At 41.2% G+C, this 22,223-nt stretch overlaps 1 protein-coding gene across 3 annotated transcripts in view; it reads left to right on the top strand.

Annotated features, from left to right (window-relative positions):
- The window catches only part of clmn (calmin), a 43,317-nt gene extending 27,079 nt beyond the window's left edge, over positions 1-16,238 (top strand). Inside the window, exons 3-14 of one of the 3 annotated variants that reach the window (XM_035994986.1) lie at positions 3,095-3,190; positions 4,772-4,855; positions 4,946-5,038; positions 8,358-8,554; positions 8,773-8,966; positions 9,365-9,447; positions 9,561-11,817; positions 13,212-13,395; positions 14,613-14,703; positions 14,806-14,867; positions 15,648-15,817; positions 15,909-16,238. In XM_035994986.1, the coding sequence (XP_035850879.1) occupies positions 3,095-3,190; positions 4,772-4,855; positions 4,946-5,038; positions 8,358-8,554; positions 8,773-8,966; positions 9,365-9,447; positions 9,561-11,817; positions 13,212-13,395; positions 14,613-14,703; positions 14,806-14,867; positions 15,648-15,771 (3,465 nt within the window). In that variant the 3' untranslated portion in view covers positions 15,772-15,817; positions 15,909-16,238. Of the gene's footprint in view, positions 1-3,094; positions 3,191-4,771; positions 4,856-4,945; positions 5,039-8,357; positions 8,555-8,772; positions 8,967-9,364; positions 9,448-9,560; positions 11,818-13,208; positions 13,396-14,612; positions 14,704-14,805; positions 14,868-15,647 lie in introns of all 3 variants that reach the window. The other 2 variants (XM_031321445.2, XM_031321444.2) reach the window with 2 other exon arrangements.
- The last annotated feature ends 5,985 nt before the right edge of the window (positions 16,239-22,223 follow it).

Raw genomic sequence — 22,223 nt, 5'->3', positions numbered from 1 at the left:
GTAACTATTGCTGGGGTGGATGAGGGGCCCCTCCTCTGCTGCTGGGAGCTTTAGGCCAAATACAGGAGCAATGCTCCGAAGACACCAATGAGAATCCTGTCAATGAAGGGGGCAAGAAACTAGGGCGGTATGGAGGCCCAAAGGGGACAAAAAAGTAAATACACAAATGTGATTGATAACTTAGAAGTAAATAAATGACCATCATATGAACTAGAGGTGTGACGAGATCTCGCGAGATTAAAATGCGACCAGACTTCTCGTCGAGGTAAAAATTGTCTCGCGATATCGGTCACAAGTGCAGAGCAGCAGCCAGTAGACGGAGTCTGACCTGGTTGGTCTTATAATACATCTGGCTTTGAAGATGAGTCTGGCTTGGACCTCTAAAATTAGCAGAGAATATCCCCTGCCCGTTCGCCAAAGTTGACTCACTTTTGCAGAGCGGTAGTGGAGTTGCAATTGTAAAAAGCTCTCTGTAAAACCCAGTGTTAGAAATGAATGAAAATATTAAGCGTTTCTGTTTCTGGCTCCACCTTGTTGTGCCCTCTAAGGTCTAAAGGGCATTTTTACATATATGTAAAAATACATATATAAATGTCTAAAATTACATTTTGTAATATCACTTTTTGAGTAGACACAAATGTCTTTGCAAGTTTAAGGTCGACGAGGTTGTCAATTTCCCGTCCAGCGCCTGCGTCGTTTAAATAGCAAATGCACCTGCGCCCATGGGCGTGCTGGTCTTACAGGGAGGTGTGTTCAGGTGAATTCTTGGCCGTATTGCTATCTTGAGGCAGCGGGAAGTGATCGTGCCATTGACCAATAAAAACCTGGTCTAAAGTCAATAGCGCAGATTTTCATTGTTATTTTAACAGCGAATTAGTAAAATGTGCCTAGGCTCGTGCACAGCGCGTGCACACTATGCTTGTTACACACACACACACACACACACACACACACACACACACACACACACACAGGGGAGCGCAACAGCACACACACATGCAAAAGATTACAAATAAAAATATTACGGTGCTAATCTGCCATCATAACAGCAATGCTCCAAGGTCCAAACGCGCCTGGCTTTTAAAGGGAATGGGAGCTGACACTCTGATTGGTTTATTGCATGTTACGCCCAAAACACACCTATGAATTAATGAAGACACTAAGTACAAACCTTTTGAACCATGCGCCTGGCGCACGGACCGTTTTTTCCGCCGTCAAACTAGCAAAAGTGGATTTGGACACGCCCTAAACACACCTGCACCATGCGCTTAACGCCGTGCTCATAGATCGTTAAAATATGGCCCTTAATGTTAAACACACACCTGTACATCAATAGGCACTCATACCAAATGACTGCAATATGAAATGTAAGTAATGGTTTGCCTGCCTGCCATAGTTCCAGTACACCTGTACATTTAGACACAGCCAACTCCAGCAGAGGCTTACATCGCTGTGTTTACACTGGCACGCTGTTTTTCTATGGAAACTCTGTGCTTTCACTCCTGAGCCTGTCTTTCCCGTCTGTCCTCAGTCTGAGTGTCTGATCACATCTTTTGTTTTCTCTCACACAATGAGCCTCTCTTCTCTTACTCACTGTTTGGCCCCGCATCAATTCCCTGACCCACTAATTAACAATCATACATTTGTCTTCTGTCATCTTGGAAAGTTCCAGTCACTTCACCCCATCCCCCATCCTGCTAGTTCACCCATTCACTGTGTTCAGACAAGTTGACAAATGCCTCAGTTAGAAATGACTTGTTTGTTGTGGGAACAGGGATAAATGTTGGCTCAGGCAGTGTATGCTGTGGGTTACTGACTGATTTTAGATAGAAGATAATTCTGCATAGTTTAGTTCACTGTCAAGATTTCACCCACATTTCACAGTGTGTTGGAATTAAAGCTTTAGTGCTTAACTTTTTGATATTAATGAACTATCAGCTCCACACAACTCTATCTGTATTTCTCAGTATGACTATGTTCAGAAGATTGTGTCGTCCGGCGACTTTCGCGCGCAGAAACTCGAGTGAAGATAATGACCTCTTCTAAAGAGTCCATGTTTTTTTAATCCTCCGTGTCCTCCTTGGCTACTAGCAACTGCGTGGAGGAGGGGTGGGGATGCTGCGCGATCACGTAAGGCTTGTATCATGTGGACGCGCCGACAGTGTTGTTGTCATTACTTAGAATTCCTCATGGGGGCGACAGAAACTACGCTCTATAGCTTTAAAGCTCTGGTGTGTTTGCGAAATTTGAACACTGATTGTGCCTAGGGGTGTAAATCACACATTTTATCACAATATGATATTATATCGATTCTTTGAACAATGATACAATTACTGATATCAAGGCTGCCAAGATACATTTTGATTTGATTCAGTTTAGGGGCCTGCGATCGATACGAGATGATACATGAGCCCATTTAACACAACTTATATTTACAAAAAGCAACTAAAGGATATCATTTCATTACTAAGCTATTCCATTTCAATTTAAAAACAAACTACTCTTTTGAATAAAAACAACAAATATAAAGTGGGAATTTCAAAATAAAGGCGCATCTTAAAGATGCCGATCGATATTTTCACTCCGACTTTCGATAAATTGGATCATTGAGGATTGAATTGATATATCGATCAAGATAGATGTATCGTTACACCCCTAAGTGTGCCGTTTATCTTGAACACCTCTTGGTTGCATTCACAGTTTTTTGGGGGTTGCATCTTTTGATGTCGAAGACATAAAGTGTAAATGGGGTCAAAAACATTTTTTTTTAAATACACCCCTGACATGGTATCTTTTTCTCTGAAATACCTTATATTCTCACTAGGGCTGCAATCATTAATTCATCATTTATGCAGGAAAAAAAGCATCTCAAATCCTCACATTAAAGAAGCTAGAAATCGCCAATATTGGACATTTTTGCTTAAACAAATCAGTTAAACCATTATTCAATTATCAAAATAGTTGTTTTTGTTAATCATTAATAATTAATACTAATCGATTAATTGACAAATTGTTGCAGTTCTAATTCTCCTCTCTCTCTCTCTCTCTCTCTCTCTCTCTCTCTCTTCCATCTTCCCTTCCTTCTTATTTTCAGTGTGACCCGCCCATTGAGGTGCATGACCTCTTCCAGGACATACAGGATGGACACATCCTCATGGCCCTGCTGGAGGAGCTCTCCGGCTCCAAGCTGGTCAGACTCTCACACTTTGTTTTTAGTGCCGGTTAATTTCACACGTGTAACTGTACAGTGTTGTGTGTCGATGTTCAAAAAACATATTGTGTTTCTGATAATGCTCATTGCTGCAGCTCCTCTGTCTGAAACACTCTAGCTGTGTTCGAAACTGCTCCCTCATTCGCTCACTCACTATTCTCTATGTAGTGTTTATTAAATAGTGAACTATATAAGGAACGACCAAACGAGATTTCAGACACTACTAGGTTTGGGTACCGTTTGGATTTTTACGATTCAAATGCCGAACCGTTTTTTTTTTTTAAAAGATTCCGATTCTTGTAAGTGTAATATGTTTACTAGCGATCACGTGCAGTGAATGGTTAATATGCTTTTACGTCCGTTTTGGTGAGCCCAGAGGAAAAATATGGCATTTTAAAAGTAGCCTACATTTACGGTAGCTAGCTAACAGTAGACTACAGAGAAAGTGTGATATTTTTACATCCGTTTCGGAGCTACAGAGGGAAAATATTTCAGTCGATACATGGAAGTGGAAACAAAATGAGGAACCGTAATTTGCGTTCTAATTCGGTCTGATTCCTACCGATTGCGTACCCAACCCTAGACACTACACTGAAAACACATTGTGCGTGACTTGCGTCGGGAGATGTGCCCGTTGGTTGTGTGACGGAGGCGGGCGCACCCAGCATCATGTAAACAAACTGGAACAAAAATATTTCTAATATGTCCCTGAAACAAAGCGAGCACCCAGGAGGAGAGTAAAATGCTATATACCTGTATGTTGCATGTTAAATTTCCATTGTTTAGAAACGAAAGTCTGCTTCATTTTTTCTTTTCAGTTTTCGCGGTGACTTCTGTTTCTTCTTCTCCTCCGGGAAAATGCGGCCGTGTTGCATTGTGGTGTACGGGAGTAAAATGTAGGGTACATCGTATGTACACTCAAATTAGCATTGCATTGTGGGTATTTTATAGTGGACTGTATAGTGAATGAAATTAACCGCGGAGAATTCAAACACCACTACAAAATGGCAAACACACTATATAGTGCACTGTTTCCATGATAGGGAACGGTTTCGATCACAGCTTCTGTCTGAGCTCTTGGCCCGCCTTCCTGAAAAGCCCAGTCTGCTCTGATTGGTCAGCTGGCCCACCCTGCTGTGATTGGTCAACTAAATTCAAACAAGACCACTGGGCGACTGTGCTTTCTCAGGCAGCAGCACAGAGTAAAAAAAAATGGGCTGGCTTTCTCACTCAGTGACATCACTAATTGAAGAATTTCAAACAGGAATGTGGGCGAGACGTTTCAGGCAGTTGAGAAAAAGTGCTGTCTGTGGGAGAGAAAGCTCCATTTGGAGTAAAATGTTTGTGTACTTTATATATTGTCTATCTATTACATTCACAAAAAAACTATACATTTATAAATATACCCTTTTTGTTGCCGTTTTTGTAGCTTTTTTTATCACCTTTTTTGGCGCTTATCTATATCAATCAAGCACAATAGGGGCTCTTTAAGAGTAGTTGTGTCGTTGGCAGTTTGTATACTATTCAATAACACTTTTCTCATTCTGAATAATTATCCAGCTCCATCGTTTCAAGAAGTCCTCCCATCGTATTTTCAGACTCAACAACATCGCCAAGGTCCTGTCTTTCCTGGAGGAGAGAAACGTGAGTACCACAACAGGTAGCATGAAGACATGTCTACCTCCTGATTACTGTATTGATTGACTGGTAGCACATACGTACGTCTGTCCCCAGGTAAAGCTGGTCAGTATCGATGCAGCCGACGTCGCAGATGGAAATTCGTCCATCATCTTGGGACTCATCTGGAATATCATCCTCTTCTTCCAGGTAATCTCATTTTCTCTGCCTGTTATGGCGACTCCTTCACTCAGTTTCTTTTTCCGTTGACTCCTTTCAGAGGAGAGTTGTGACTCGTTTGTACGGGGAAAAAAGGCACTCGTAGAGATCACCACGTTTTGCTCAAATATACAAGATTTATTACGTCAAAAAATGAATTCTCCGTGGGTTGACATTGCACCGTGGGTCGGCGAGAAATGTATTTTCAATTGCTCTGTATGTTTCTGGCACATATTGCAGAATTGACAATAACGTTGACTTGATTTGACTTTCAACAGAACATAAAATAAATTTAGGATTTTCAACTAATAACTGCTCACAATGTCTCCAATCTGTTCCAGTCCTTACTCAAACGCCAAAAAGCACTAACCAACTCATTATACCTGAGAATGACCTAATTAGTAGGAGGAAGGGAGGTTACCATTTTCCAGGATTATTTTAACAGTTATTTTATACATTTCCAAATTTGAAGTCCAAAAATCAGTTATCATAATTTCAAAATTACATTTTTTTTTTTTATTATACAAATCATCTTGTTTTTACCATGAATTGATGAACTAATATTAATCAGTGTTTATGGCTACAACACTGCCAATATTTTTGTTCTATCCTTCCATTTAAAAACCGCTTCGTCCACTCTCATCTGTGCCTTGAGTTTCCATTTCCCAACCTTTCCTTTGCCTCTCTTTTCTCTCAAAATTAGGTCAAGCGTAAGAATAAAGTGTCTACTTCACTGTCTTTGGACTTTCCATTCACAAAAGTCCATCGAAGTGCGGCTTTCTGGGTAGTTTATGTAATCCAGACTGCGGTTCAATGCCTTGGACAGACACCATGAGGAAACAATTATCTCTACAGTTCACACAGACTGTCTGCTCATTCTGGTGGCATTCAACTCAATAAAGCTGTCTACACTGCCGGGTCCGAGCTGGGATGAATGGTATTAATGTACAAGATACACATCTTCTTTAATGGCCTTTTACAGAAGTTTGGTCTTTGGTCTGCACAGAAGAACTGTTGGTTACATTTAGAGTGTCCTGATAAAATCATCCCAGTTAGAACTAACACAAAAGTAAAATAGCTGTAAGCCTTGCCTTTATCACTTAAAGCTATAGTGTGTAGTTTCTGTCGGCCCCATGAGGAATTCTAAGTAATGACAACAACACTGTCGGCACATCCACATGATACAAGCCTTCCATGATCACGCACCACCCCCACCCCTCCTCCACGCAGTTGCTAGTAGCCAAGGAGGACACGGAGGATTAAAAAAACATGATGGACTCTTCAGAAGAGGTCATTATCTTCACTTGATTTTCTGAACGCAAAAATTGCCGGACGACACAGTCTTCTGAACATAGTCATACTGAGAAATCCAGAGAGAGTTGTGTGGAGCTGATAGTCTTAATTAGCTTTGTAGCAACTCATTTGGCGATGGCTTGAATGTAACGGATGTTCATTAACATCAAAAAGTTACGCACTAAAGCTTTAACCCCAACAATTCAGCAGTTCCCTAAGTTTAACTTCAGCTCCGCCATTTACTCTTTCACTTACAGTCAAGGCAGGATTCCCAGCTCATCGGCAACAACGTCTGCACTTTGTCAATTGTACGCCGAGGTTTTGTGGGATGCCATTTTTTTTAAAACCTTGGGCGGGTGAAAAAAAGAAATTGCAGTTGCTAATGACAGTAGCTTGGCTTTTTAAAAATGGCGGGTTTGTGCAAGATGTCCCGTGCTGCGCTAGTGACGGTTCTCTCTGACCAATTAGTTTTCTGCAGTGTTTTAACTCCACCTTCTGGCATCGGCTCAGGTTGCTTGGAACCTCGACCGAGGTTAAATAGAGCCGTGCAGTACCATGCAGTGGAAATGTGACATTATAAGACGCTGGCATCTGTTCAGGTTTCTGGTTACATGGAGGCATCTGTATAACTTTTTTATATTCATTTATTTTCATTGATTTTCAATTATCAATCACGGGAAAAGTGTTTGCTTCCAGTAAATGTGTAAATGTGCTTTTAGGTTTCAAGTTTTTTTGTCATTTCCACATAAGTATTTGGAAACAAAATGTTGTTTCCCACGGACCAAGGCAAAAATATAAATACACACCTACACAAAAATGCAACAAAGACACAAAAATACACGAAGGAGTAAAGCGGTGACATCATCTCCCAATGTGGGGGCTTTTGGCAGTCAACACTATGAGCATTGTAACAGTTGTGAATATATGGCAACATGGATATAAATATAAATAATGCTGTACAACTAAATTATAAAACTATGAGAATGTTGACAGTATAAATAATGCCTAACTATTTAGTGTTGGAGGATAAAAAAGTGCACTGGAACAACGAGCAGATATGAGCAGTGTAACTATTTTTAGACTTGATGTGCAAATATATATAAAGATCTTGCATGATAACACGCCCGAGAAACTACATAAGTTTGGCCAACTGGTTTGCCACACACGTTTGTTATGCAGGCTTTCAGTTATAAATTTGTAGTCTTCATCACGGTTATTTTTTCAGACTTTAGAAAGCTCCTCCAGAGCCACAGAAAACATCACAAGACTGTTTTCACAGGCTGAGTAGGACTAACCATGACCAGTAACTGATCTTTGAATTCCATAAGATCCAACAACAGATTCAGCATTGAACAGATCATCTGAGTGTTTTAAGGGCTTTGATTCTGACGTAACACTCTTGGTCATATGCAGAACATGGCAAACGTGTCATAGTTGTCATGGTAATCCTGTTACTGAATGGGCCTTTTACCTCTTTGTGGTCTTTCCACAGAATCTTAAACCAGAACAGACTCTACTTTATACCTGGGATAGTTTCATAAACACCTTACAATCCCACACGTTCAGTAGAAAGTTTCAGCATAAAACACTTAAGAAAATAACCTGCCGGAGAGACATGGATGAATTTTATACTCAACAGCTGTTTGGCCGATGAAACAGTTGACTAAAGGGGAATATCCAATCCAAATGTATTTCTAAAAACAGTTGACCAAAGAGCTGTACAATCAAAGGTAACAAACACATAGAAAGACACAGTAAAAACACAAAGACCAGTTTAAAGACAAAATGACAATTATGTAGAAAGGCAACTATCATAGTGTGTTAAAAGCCTGAGAATAAATGTGTGTTTTAAGACAGGATTTTAAAAAACATGCAGTTTAGGGGCCAGCCTAACATTTAGAGGCAACTCATTCCAGAATTTGGGGACCACAACTGTAAAAGTTGGCTCTTCCCAGTCCTTCAAGCCTGAGTAACCTCAGGGGGACGTAATATACTCCAACTCTCTGTCTCCTACCAGATTAAGGAGCTCACTGGGAACATCAGGAGCCAGTTCCCCTCCTCTTCCAGCCTATCGTCCATCCCCACCAGCTCTGACTCTGACACGTCCTACTGCAGCACACCATCAGACGAGAGACCATCAGCATCCACAGCCATGCGAGAACACAGCAAGGCCATCAAGAAACTGCTGCAGTGGGTTCAGAAGCGAACACGCAAGTGAGTGTGGTCTGCCACTATCAATAACGATTATTATTGTTAAATCTTAGATGTCCGAAAAAAATTAACAATTTCTTAGCAGCTGTGCCTAACCGAATCAGTAAGAAGGGACAAGCAATGATTTACTGGCTCCATTGGTGTTATCTTTCAGTCCGCCTCAGAGTTTGTTTGGTGGTCCTTCATGACTGACGCTGACCAATGGATATGTTCTGTCATAGGTATAGTGTGGCAGTGCAGGACTTTGGGAAGAGTTGGACAAGTGGTCTGGCCTTCCTGGCTGTCATTAAGTCCATTGACCCCAGCCTGGTCGACATGAGGAAGGCACTGCTGAGGACCGCCAAGGAGAATCTGGAGGACAGCTTCAGGATAGCCCACTTCAGCCTGGGTATCCCACGCCTACTGGAGCCCGAGGGTAACAAGTTAACACTGTATTTCCCATTATCAAGTAGGCTACTTGCTTGAGGGTAAAACCCAAAAGAGAAAGAGATTCCCATGCCACAGTGACCTATTTAACATAGCCATAAGCAACACCTCTTCAGCAGTTTTCTTATAATTAGAATATTAGCTTAACCAGGCATTCTAGCCCGGTTATAAGGTTTTCATTGGTGCAACAAAAACCATGTTACAGAGTAAGCAGCCAAGAATATTACAGAAGAGACACTTATGGTTTTAGTCAGACGTGTCCATATAAACATGCCAGCACTTTTATGCTATAAAGTATTAGTCTTAACTGTTAGAAAGCCTAATTAACATGCAAGACTTTATGTAAATTGCAACTGTGGTAATTGTTCTTTATCTGCCCATGCCCAGATGTGACTATCAATCCACCAGATGAGCAATCCATCATGACCTATGTGTCACAGTTCCTGGAGCACTTCCCTGGCATAGAGGAGGTAAGAATCCCTTCTTACAGAGAATGGGTGATATGTGTCAGATTTTGCCAAGACACTAATCTCTGAATGTGAGCAAGGATAGATTTTTGCCAACTTCTTTGTTTCTCTCTCAGCCGGAGGAACCCTGCCAGCTGATTGAACGAAGTGTCTCTATGGGCCGACTCAACTTCCGCAACAGTGACTCCAACCACCTAAGGAATAGCACTCAACAAAGCCGAGTGAAGGAGAGGTCCTACATGTTCCAGAGGGCATGTTCCCAACCCCCACCCAAAATCTTAATTTCCTCTGTGTCAGAGGACAGGAGCAGCATGTCACCCCCCTTCAGGCCGGCTGCACCTCGCTCGTGGTCCAGTGAAGACTTCTTAGCAGATTCCCCCCACATGGAAGACATCTCCAGCAGTGTGGTTGAAGAGCCCAAGGAATCCACCAGTGAGGTCTTAACCAACTTAACCTCTAACTCCCCACAACTGTCTGACACTCAGTCGCCCACAGGCTCATCACTGCTTGAGTCTGTAAACACTGAGTCAGTAATTGGCGACTCAGCAATCAGCTCGCCAGACTCCTGGGTGGAGAGCGAGTTTGGGGTGATATCAGAGAAGTTTTGTGAAAGCCGAAGTGACAGTTCTTTGTGTGACAGTGGAACAGCCTGGGATGTGTATCGTGCCACCCCCGTGGAGGTCACTACTCTTGATGAAGAATTTGTCCTATCCTTAGAGGATCAAGCACCCGATGAGTCATCGATTACTGAGTCGTATATTGATGAAGGGATTTATTCACTGAGCTCATTGGAGAGCACCCAGGAGAGAATTCAAAGGCATTCTGAGAAAAAGCAAGTGGAAGGAGTGAAAGAGACAAACCTTGAGAAGTACAACCAGGACATGGCACTAGGACAGGTTCCTGATCATAGCAAAGCTCACATTACGAAAGAAGTAGACTCTAAACAGATAGATACAAGTCAGAGCAGAGCGCAAGAACCTTCTTTTGGACTGTGTAATGCAGAAGAACTGACCAACTCTGGTGTTGGAAATCCATTTGAAACTGGTAAATCTAACCAGTCCCCACTCAAGCAAACCAGTGTTGAAGAGAGCACTTACAAAGAACCGGAATGTTTAAAGAAAGCTGTGGACTTTATTGGGGATGGACAAGACCATGAAGGACAAATTAATGGTCAAACTGAAAGTCAGAATGAGAGTAATAACTCTGAGGAGTTTGAAGTGGGAACTGAATGTCAGAAAAAAGACTCTTTGTCAGAGCAGACAAGAGGGGATTCAAGAGGGGAGTCAGGGGTTTTAAATGAAAGGGGTGAAGTGGTTGTAGAAACACAAGATGGTGCAAGTGAAGAAGTTCTAAGAGACTACCCAGATGCTCAAGAAAGATTTAGCTCAGAGACTTTAGCAAACATGCATCCAACCAACCAAGACACAGCTTCAAAGACAAGTCTGGACACAAGCATGGGCATAAATATTCCTCTGATCTCTATTTCCAGTGAGCCAGAAGAGCACGACGAAGAGGAGACATGTGACCCAGATGGACGAGATCATGCAAGGGATGATGAGGTACATCAGGCAGAGGGAACTGACACAGATGTCAACAGCCTTGAAAATCCACAAGAATTGGGCTGTGACTCCAATTACAATGTTGACAAAAACTCGGTTGAGATTGCTTCCTGCCTGGTTTCAGAAAATGTTAAACCAACAGCTTCAGAACAAATAAAGGACATAGAAAGTGGGCATTCGGTTGAACGTGACATCAGCAGATCATCAAATGCATATGACATAAGTGGGCCAGACACAGGAGATAACATGGCAATAAGTGAAGCCAAACAGGAATGTGAGTCGCCTCACCACGACTTTGAGACAGGTAACACTGAGAAGGACCTGATTTCCCAGACTTCTTCTACGGATGCTAAATCTCAACCTGTGAATACTGAACAGGAAATTGATTCAACCGATCAACCTGATGGACACAAGGACAAACTGGGGGACACCTTTTCTGACAATGAAACAGCTGCCACACAGCAGAACACATTAGAGTCAGTCAACTCGAAACCGAACGGTACGACAGGGATTTCGTGTTATGAACCAGGTAGTGTATCCAGAGTAATGGACTTGTTTTATACAGACTTTGATCAAAATTCTCCCACAGAGGACGTAGTTGGTGATGCTATCGAACCCATGGATCTGTTCTACCCTGACAAAGAGGAGCCCATGTTTACAGAGCCACCTGATACTGAAATGCAGAGCTGGCCTTCAGTTTTGAGTGTATCTGCTCTCCAGCCAGCACCAGCTTCAGAGACTCAACCTGACCAACCACTCGACCTGCTGGGTGAGGACGACTTCAGGAATGGAGTGGATTCGATACAAGAGAAGGTAAATTTAAGGTTATTCAGCAGGGCCTCTGTACCATCAGACCATTTCAGTTTCAAATGAGCTTGCCCTTTTAGACCTAAGTATTTTAGTCAGTTGGTCAGTCGGACCAGAGAGTAAAATTTCCTAACAAATATAGGATGGATTGCCATGGAATTTGATACAGATATTCTTGATCCTCAGAGGATGACTCTTTTTTTAGCGACACCATTAAACAAATAAAGAATTTTCAACAAATAAATGATCAGTCATTGAAGATGTCAGACTGTGATTGACTGGTAGAAATGTAACTTTTTGACATGTGAATTACAAAAAAACCAACCTAGAATGAGGATTTTGTCGCAATACGATTAAAGGCAAATATGATAAGTAAAAATATTGAATTCTCACCCAGCCATAATTGTGGGGTTTTGTAAATTAATTGTATTTATATAGCGCTTTTCTAGTCTTAACGACTACTCAAAGCGCTTTTACATAGTACAGGAACCAATCACCATTCACAAACATTCATACACTGGTAGCAGGGCTGTCGTACAAGGTGCCACCTGCTCATCAAATAAACATTCACACACATTCACACACCGATGGCGCAGCATTGGGAGCAATTTGGGGTTCAGTGTCTTGCCCAAGGACACTTCAACATGGGACTGCAGGGCCAGGGATCGAACCACCAACCTTCAGATTGGTACGCGACCGCTCTACCACCTGTGCCACAACCGCCTCCATTTTGTCTACAGAGCACTGGAAGAATAGATGAACAGGTGCCTCAGAGCAACTTAGCTACACTGTTATACATCACCTGTTTGCAGTTAACAAGACTATATCTTTGTTGATATGAACGTGTTGGACGCAATGATAATACACTGCTTATTTTGCTATTCTTAGACCTTTATCCATAGAAGGGATACAAATGTCACATTTGTCCCAAGGATGATGTCAGAGGAAATGTTAAGAGGTTGTTATAATGGTTCATCATTTGGGTAGCATGAATGCGGCCAGTAAAAATTCTATGGTAATCTATCGCACTGACATTTTAGCTTGAGGGTGCCACCACAAGAAAGCTCATAGAGTGCCCAAAATGGAAAAGGTTTATCCTCTTCAGAGCATGAATGTTCTCAGTAACTTTCATGGCAATCAAAATTGAAATGAAGTTTTTCCTTTTAAAAGACTTAGAAGTTTTGGCCTGAAGGTGGTGCTAGAGAAAAGGTCCACCAAAACCATAGGATTCATCCTCTGGAGACCATGAATACCATGAAATTTCATCAACATTACAAAATGTGTTTTAGAGATATATTGTTGTGGACTTCTGGCAATTTGGCCAGTAGATGTTGAAATGTCTTTCCCTCCTGTACGTTACTAAGCTGCTGAAAGATTTGTCTCCCTTTGTGTCTTGTTATTATAAGGTGATCATCAAGACCAACCAGGAGACTGACAAAGCATCTATATCACAGGAACACTGTTTGTCATCCGGGGAGAAGATAGGAGGATTCTGGGGTGCTGATGTTCCAGGAGACAGCAGTGATCTCAGTGAGGCTGAGCAGCATAGTTTAGGCTCTGCCAGGGAAAACACAGAGCTCGTGAGGTAGGCTTTCTATTCTTAGTCAGCTCCCTGGTACAGTGAGAAACACAGTGGACCCTGGGGGAAACCAGTGTTATGGCAATGGATGGGGCTGGTCTGACCTGGTCTCTCTCCCTTTGCTCAGATATTTCCTTAAATGTACTGAACAAAGTTATCTATGTAGGCTGGTGATGGGAATGGAGACAGGCCTTATGAGGGTTGAGAGACTGTGGTATGGAGAACGGGGATGAGGGTTACACACATTAATGTGGTAGAATGAATTAATACAAGAGAGCTTAATTATGTTCATGTTCAGCAGTATAATCCTTCAGACTTTCATATATCAAACCTCATTGCTGATAATATGCATGGTCATCATTTCTTTTCAGTAATAACGATTTACCTTCTGTAATTTCCTCTCTATATATACTATAGTAGTTTTCATCGCTAGTCCTTTTCCATATGGGAGTCAAATTGTGTACCTACAAACAAGGGATTCGGAATAAATGATGCATGCATGAGGATCAGGGTTGCCAGGTCTGTATGACTTAACAAGCCCAATGGCCAATCAAAACCAGCAAACTCAGATCACGGTTTACCTAGTCTCGCTTTGCCAGACCCTCCTCCAAAGCGCACTGAAGGAGGGTCTGGCTACTCCACATAGCATTCGTGGGATGGGAGGAAAACATGCTCTGGTTTATTGGCATTTCTTTCAACCAATCAGAATCTTCATAGTCGGCGCTAAGCTCCGCACAGAGCCCCTGCAAAATAGCCGTGCGAGAGAAAACTCAGATTGAACAGATAGTCTAGCTAGCTGTCTGGATTTACCCTGCAGAGATCTAAGGAGCAGTTAACCATAGTCCTCAGAAATCCACCGAATTTAAAATGGACGAAAAAATTCCTGCGGCAACACTTTAAAAGTAGCCCAAATGGACCTGGCAACCCTGATGCAGGCATTTCACGTAAAGAGAAAAAACTAAATTTGTGCGTTACTTCAGGATTGTTTTCCTACTTTAGTGTAATCAGTTTACTCATGTCATTGATGAGTTTAAAACACAGGACTCATCACATTTCTGTGGCCAGAAAAATGCAAAAGTAGCTTCTTAGTTTTGGTTTCATACTCATTATTATTTGGAAAAGGTCCAAAAATCTCAAAGTATTTTATAATGCCTTGTACCACTGTATTTCCTGGGCCTGCTCTCTCTTGTTGAGACCTAAACTGATGGATTTTGTCTTTTCAGGAGTGACAGTAAAAGTTTCAACAGACAGGATGAAAGCGAGATCCCGCCAGTTCTCCGTCAGAGAAAGGGGGCTCGCATCACTCAGTCCATGGTTGGTTTCCTTCTCTATGGAGACATTGCTATCCTTTGATAAATGTTCTCTCTGATGCTGTATACTGAGAGTGTTTGCCTTGTATTTGTTCACCACCCATAGGACAATCAGACGGCCGTGACTGCAGCGACCAGAGAAGCTGACAACGGCGACTCTGATTTTTGGTAAGAGCTTTGCCCTCCCTGCTTTAGTTTTGCATACTACATCAGACTTTGAATGGTGCCTGTAGTGTGTAAAGTGCTTTGAGTGGTCACTAAGACTAGTAAAAGCACTATGTAAATGCAGTCCATTTTAGGGCTTTGCAATTAATTAAAATTTAATCGTAGATTACAATTTCGGCTCCTACCGATTACAAAAACAATGCAATCTAGAAAAACTGTTATTTTGCACATTACAGTTTGCAAGTAAACTCTTAATTTATCTAAAAATAATAAAGTTCAAACGGGAAAAGTATTAAGTTAAAGGTGTTTTCACAGTTTATATATATATATATATATATATATATATATATATATATATATATAAAGGTGTTTACACTGTGGATTGGTTTAACTGTTGCACTGTTTTTTTAAGTTCAATAAATGCAACATCTTTCCAAAAGTCAATGAGTAATCATATTAAATCACCGATTTCAGTATTGATTGATTGATGATTTCTTTCCACGATCGAGCAGCCCTAGTCCATTTACATGAGAACGTGTGAATGTATCATGAATATTTAACTTTTATTGTAACGAACATGAGAATTGACTTCTGTCCTCTATGACTATTGACTAAAACCTGGTTGCTGCAGTGCTGCACGCTGTATTCTTTTGTCTCTGCTGACCTTATTCTGACCTCTCTTCTCTCCTTCTCCCTGTGTGTGTATGTGTGTGTGTGTGTGTGTGTGTGTGTGTGTGTGTGTGTGTGTGTGTCTGTGTGTGCGTGTGTTGTGTGTGCGTGTAGGCGGAGTGAGAGCTGGGAGCTCTATCTGCTGCTGCTGCTGTGGCTGCTCCTATATTGTTTCTTGCTGCTGCCACAGATGGACCTTAAGACACTGCCCAGCCTGCTTCTGAACCTTAACCACTGAACACACACACACACACACACACACACACACACACACACACACACACATATCTACATAGTTACAGGGAAAAATAATTTTATCAAATGTTATGTAACTTTAATGCACCATCACCAAAACAAACATATAGACAGACAAACACACACACACACACACACACACACACACACACACTTACAGCTCAACTGCCACTCCTCCTTTTCATTACAAGGACTGTACTCCAGATCAAGTGAAGGCATTTAAAAGATATGTGTTTCAAACTACTAGAGCTTTTTTTTAGGTTTTTGCTTTTTAGCTTTTGATGTGGCTTGAAGTAATTAATGTTTTAGGGCCACTGTGTGGGGAAAATGAAGTTGCAATATTTTGAGAAAAACTCATAATGTTATGAGGATAAAATTATAATTTAACAAGATAAAGAGTCATCATCTGTAAATGATAAGGTTGTAAGATTTGAGTTGAGTTTTACATTTTTTTAAAAGTCACATTAAAAAGAAAAACTCCAATAATTGCACATTTGATTGTAATTAGATGAGGAAAAGTTCTAAGATTTTAAGTCAGTGCTATGAAAATAAATGTGCAATTCTGCGTAACTGTCATAAGAAATAAGTCATAACTTCCTTGTAAAATCAAGACGGATTCTATTCTCACAATATGATTTATTACTTATTATTATTACAATGTATCTATTATTACTTATTATTACTACTATACTTATCTTATTTTCTTAATATTAAGACTTTTTTTTTTGTAAAGTTGTGACTTTATTCTAGCCTGGAAATCCAGATCCAAATCCGAAAGATTAAGGGTCTGGCATCGAGTAATGAAAATGGCCCAACTCGAGGGGTGGCACTAAGCATGCATTTGAAAATCTCACTGCACGCAATTGGATAACACTACGACCAATCACAACAATACAGGGTGACGTATCCAGGGCCCCATACGCTTAGCTACCAGCAGAGCTAACTGGTAGATTAAACTGATGTCATCTGTTTAGCTCGCCTCTGGCGCGCCTACATCAGATACACCGATGTGATTGGTGCAGCTCAGCTACAAGGGCATAGTTAATGAGCATCATTACTCGATGCCAGAGTGACTCACTGAGCAAATTCAAATTGTGCTCTCGTGAACTCTGGATTTCCAGGGCAAACTTTATTCTCCAAATATTGACAATTTACTCATCAAATTATGGCTTTATTTGTATAACATTATAACTTTTTCTCAAAATTACAACTTCCATCTCATAACATTGCCATGTTTCTCCTAACTGTGGCCCTGATATTGTGTTTTAAAGACACTACTGTATAGAAGTTAGTGGTTTATTGCTGTGCAAAGCCGACAGAGCTGACATGACTGTATAGCACGCTATGATTTGTAGATATACTATGTACTATGGATATATGGATGCAGAGCTGCCTCTCTGAATAGCCATTTAAGAAGATGTTGAAAGTAAAACTACTTTAAGCTGATCATATAAACTGGAGATAGTGGAGCTGAAGCAGGAAACTGAAGAAAAAAAAGAATAACGTGATACAGCCAAGATGTTTGAGCTTTTGTGCCTGTACCATTGTAACGATAACTAATGAAGGGGAATTTTGATCCGTTGCACTTTTGAAAAAGTAATACAAACTGCCAAAGATAGTGGTGAAAGTGCTCATACACAAAGTATAAAACTCACCAGTAATGGAAATCTTGTTTTTAACACGTAGTAAAGTCTAGTTTAACTCTTGTACTAAAGCATCTCCCCCAGCTCTATATTGTATAATAGTTGAGGCAGAATATGTATTTGTAATATTTTATGGCTCATATTGGATTTTTAAGAAGTTTTATGACAAAGAAATGTTTTATGTGATTGAGCTATGCTTGAGCTTGTCCAAGCCTGTCAATGGAAAGAGAATGCTTTACAATGAAATGTTATTTTTAAATATTATCTGGAATGAAGCACTATGACTAGGTGAAGATCCTTGTTTGTTCATCCACACCAGTCGACCTGTGAAGTCTCTGTTTACTCTGGATATTAATACAGCTCCTCCATCTAATGACTGATGGCCATTCATTCCAACAATCCTCCAACAATCATCCCACAGTGCATCCATAGACTGTTAATATTAATGGACAACGCATCCGGTTTGGCGAAGTGCTGCAAATGCGGAAGTACCTTAAACCTGCATTCTATCTGAATTCCAGCAGGGGGCGACACGTGCGGTTGCAAAAGGAGGTGGGTTTCTGTAGAAGTCTATGAGAAAGTGACCCACTTCTCACTTAGCATATGGTCTCAATCGCCAGTTTTAAGTCTTCTGCAACACAGAATGATGTTCATTTTTTGAATTATTACTTTGTTGATTTTAAAATCGACGATAAAGCAGGGGGTGTTTTAGGGCGTGGCTATGATGTGATTGACAGTCCGCGGCCTGTCTTATATGTAATATAACTATGGGACAAAGATATATTTAAAACCTAGCGAAGCTAAATCTTACCTTGAATTATGTAGGCTAGCTTTCAGCAGCAGTTGCATCCAGATTGCCAGTGAAAGTGTGTAACGTAACGTGTAAGCAGCGTTGCCAACTCTCAGCTAACGTCACAGTCAGATACCGCCCAACAGTCTGTGGCTCCTCCCTCACTCCTCCCTCTCGTCTAAAATCGTCACATCCGCAACCAGGATGGCTGCGCCCGTAACGGCAAACTCGACGACTCCTAGCAGATCTCCACAAACCAATGGGTGACGTCACATATGCTCTGTCCATTAATATTTACATTCAATGAGTGCATCACAGTCACATCTCAAGTGTGTGTGCGGATGTGTTTTTGTACTTCTATCCTTGTGAGAACTAGAGCTGTGTCCCAATTCCATACTATTTACTAAGTGCATAAAGCAGCACTTCTCAAAGCCTGGAGCCAAGGTCCACATCCATACCCAGCCCATAAACCTTGTGTTATGAATACAATTTCTATTGATCAATGCTCAGTGTGCAAGGTTTCTGTGCGTGACGAATGTTTAGGTTGACAGATACGAAGAAACGCATACGAAAATTTCAGACAAGGTGTGCAAGGACCTTTTATAGTAAAAATAAATGATTCCCCTTCTTGCTGGGGACCCCCTGGAAACCCCTCAAGGATCCCTGGGGGACCTCGAACCCCACTTTGGGAACCACCGGTATAAACTATATGCCAAATGTTTTACCAGCTACCTTACAGGAAATCTTTTTACGTTTGTACTGTAAGAAATGATGCAATATGTGCACCAACGGATGTCCATCAATCTTTGGAATACCAAGTAAAGTACCTCAAAATTGTACATAAGTACAGTACTTCAGTAAATGAATTTAGGAGTAAAACTAATTAAACACACTGATAGATTTGCTAATTTAGCAACTTTTCAGATCTGTTCATGAACAACAACAAAAAGGTAATTCATTTACAATTACATTTCAATTTGCTTTTGTATATTAGTGTAGAGGCTAAACATCAAGTGTGTTTAGTCTGCACATTGACTTATTTGAATATACTACATACTCAAAACCTTAGAATTACTGTTTAGTATGGAAATGGGACAGACATTTAGCCTTTAGTCTTCACTTCAACCAAGGGCTAGTTAGTTTTTGGGTTGTTCCTGCGGTTACCTGCTAATGTCTATTGTGAGTAAGGTTGGGCATTGTTTTAATTATTAACAATTCTGATTCCAATTTCAATTCTTCCTTTCAATTACGGTTCTATTCTGATTCTTTGAGGGGTGGAGTTGTAATGGGTCACATGCTTATTTCATAGATAAGAGGAAAGTTTTTATTGAATGGTGATTTACAGTTTTTATCGGGCTTTTTCAACGTAAAATGAAGCCACACTTAAGAGCGCCGCTTACTGTGCTCTGTGGCTGCAACACAACAAGCGCCCGGAAGTACGGCGGACGCTACGGAAACCAATACTTGCGTGTGTTAAATTTGGAAACTGGATAATCAGATTCAAAACACTTCCAAACTATTCCAATAAAGAAACGATTCCATTGGAATCTTAATTTTTGAAACAATTCCAAGTCGGAATCAGTTCTTGATGCCCAATCCTAATCCTAAATGGTGAATTAAAATCTCAGAATTATGTTTATGTTCAAATTCAAACACAACCATTTTGATGGTGACAAAACAAAGCTGGAGATCATAGAATATGTTACTCTATCCAACCTTATGTCGAGGTCAACACAATTATTTCATCATGATGACATAATCATCTTGTAATCCCAGCAAACAAAGCAGATAAATAAGGAAAGACATGGTTGTTACCACCTGATTTAGAGTTCAGATTAGAATTAGCATGCATTAGGTAAGCATCAAATGTGAAGATCCAGGACTTAGCCAAAAAATTGGAACATCGACAACTTCTCAGTCCCTCCCCCCTTTCCGCTAAAGCCCAAAATGGTCTCCTAAGCCCCTCCCCCCACAAGGGAGAATGAATGTGTGTGCATGAGCAGTAATTGACATGCAGTTAGACACCCCCCCCGGCCCTGATTGGTGCATCTGAACAGGGAGCGGTGGATTTTTGCAGATCGCACTACAGGCTGTAGGTGGTGCCAGAGGAGCTGGATTTTTTTTTAATGACCTGCTTCATGTAGTTCTACTGGAACATAGGGTCAGTTTCAGCAAATATGACAGAAAGTTAGTTTTATAAGTCTTACCTTCTGCACCTTTAACATTTCCTGTTACAGATTTCCCACCGTGGTCAGAAAGCACAGGGGAGGCACTTTGTTTCTCTCACTATGACTCTAGCCACACTTGCCGTCACTCTCTCACTCGCTCTACCACACACTCCCCACGCGCGCGCACACACATGCCTGCCCTGATATTCTCCTAAAGAGATCGACGCACACACCAATGCACAAGTACAAACTTCAGACTTCTTACGTGGGCTACGGCGGGAGCTCTGCGTGGAGCCTCCGCACAATCATAAATCAAGTTTTAAGTTTGGAACTGTTTTCACCTAATTGGATTACGACTCTCTGCGTGTTGGTGCCATTTTCATTTTTTAGGCCCCGGCCCCCTCAGACAGCCTGAGTGCTACTGCTGGGTAAAGTCCCCAAATACTGCGGTAGTCCCTCAGAGTCTGGAGTAGTACCTTAGGAAAGAGGGAAGGCAGTTAAAGGTCTTTACAAGGATACAGTATGTGTGACTGTGTGTGTTTGTGTCTGCAGTGACCATGGCCACAGGACCATACCACCCCCCCCCACCAAAACACTAAAGGAACTGACCTAGTAAAGAACCTCAATCGTTCTAATTGTTTCAACAGCACCAGTCAAGTGCAATAAATGACATGTTTTAAACCCTTTGTCTCTTGTGTGTGTTTTCTTTTCACTTCTTATTATTCATGTTAAATAAGCTCACTCAGTTTACATTATTAAATCTATATTGAAAACCCATCTCTACTCTACTATACTACAGCCCACCAGAAAACCCCATCCTTTCTGCGACCTTTTTCCACTTATTGTCTTATGTTGCTGGCTTATTATTACTGATTTAATTGCTGTTCAATTGTTTTGTTGCTGTATGTTATTTCTGTGTTCCTTTAAGGCTCTGACACACCAACCCGATAATCGGCCGTGGGACAGTCTGGCGAGGTCGGTGACTCGAGTCTGTTCGGTGTGTTCCATACCGTCGTCCGTCGGAGGGGCCCCCGGCCTTCATTTTGGCCGACCTGACTTGCTGGGTCGGAGGGCGGGCAGTCAGACTCAGTGACCAATCTGATTGGTGGAGTGCTAACCCGGAAATGTCGAGCGGGATAAGTGACGAACAGCCTCTCAAAATCTGACGAAAATCTTTTAAACTGACCTTTGTTGATCTGAAATGAAGACAGATTCAGCAACTGCACGGCCTATTTCTCGCTTAAAATGTTTTCAGACACACGTTTAAATGAACTATTTTCGTAAAATACAAGATTGTATTTCGAACAAGCCGCCATTATCGGTCAGCTGGAGAAGCCAGACCCACACGACGCGTTCATCATTTCCAGTTTTCATTTTTTGTATTACGTCTCGTGCAGAATGTACGCTCAAATCAGCGTCACTTCAGTGTGTTCCGAGGCACTTTTTGGACCTCGGAGAGCCAAGTGATCAGTCTGACTGCCTTTTCTGCACCAAGACCATGTTTAATGGTGATCTTACCCTTGAAATAAAATGTGATTGATTGATTGATTATTGGCAGATCCTGGAGATCTGCAGTGAATAGTTTAAAGACATGTAAATACCAGGCTAAAAATGAATGAATACATAACACATATTTACCATGTTATTCAGATTACTTTAAAAAAAGGTTTAAAGCATTATCACCCGACTCTGCTGTTCTCCTTAGCTCTACTGAGCTTTTTTATGCTCTTTCAGTTTACTGTTTTGGTTTCACAACCCAAAAGAAAAGTAACTTTTTGGCTAAGTCTCATAAACTCTCAACTGGTTTCCAACAGCAGCTGTTTTCAGTGGAAAG

This window comes from Sander lucioperca, chromosome 18 (assembly GCF_008315115.2).
Source record: "Sander lucioperca isolate FBNREF2018 chromosome 18, SLUC_FBN_1.2, whole genome shotgun sequence".
Taxonomy (NCBI): domain Eukaryota; kingdom Metazoa; phylum Chordata; class Actinopteri; order Perciformes; family Percidae; genus Sander; species Sander lucioperca.
Note: the sequence above shows the minus strand (reverse complement) of the source record. Positions and strands in the feature narration are given on the sequence as shown.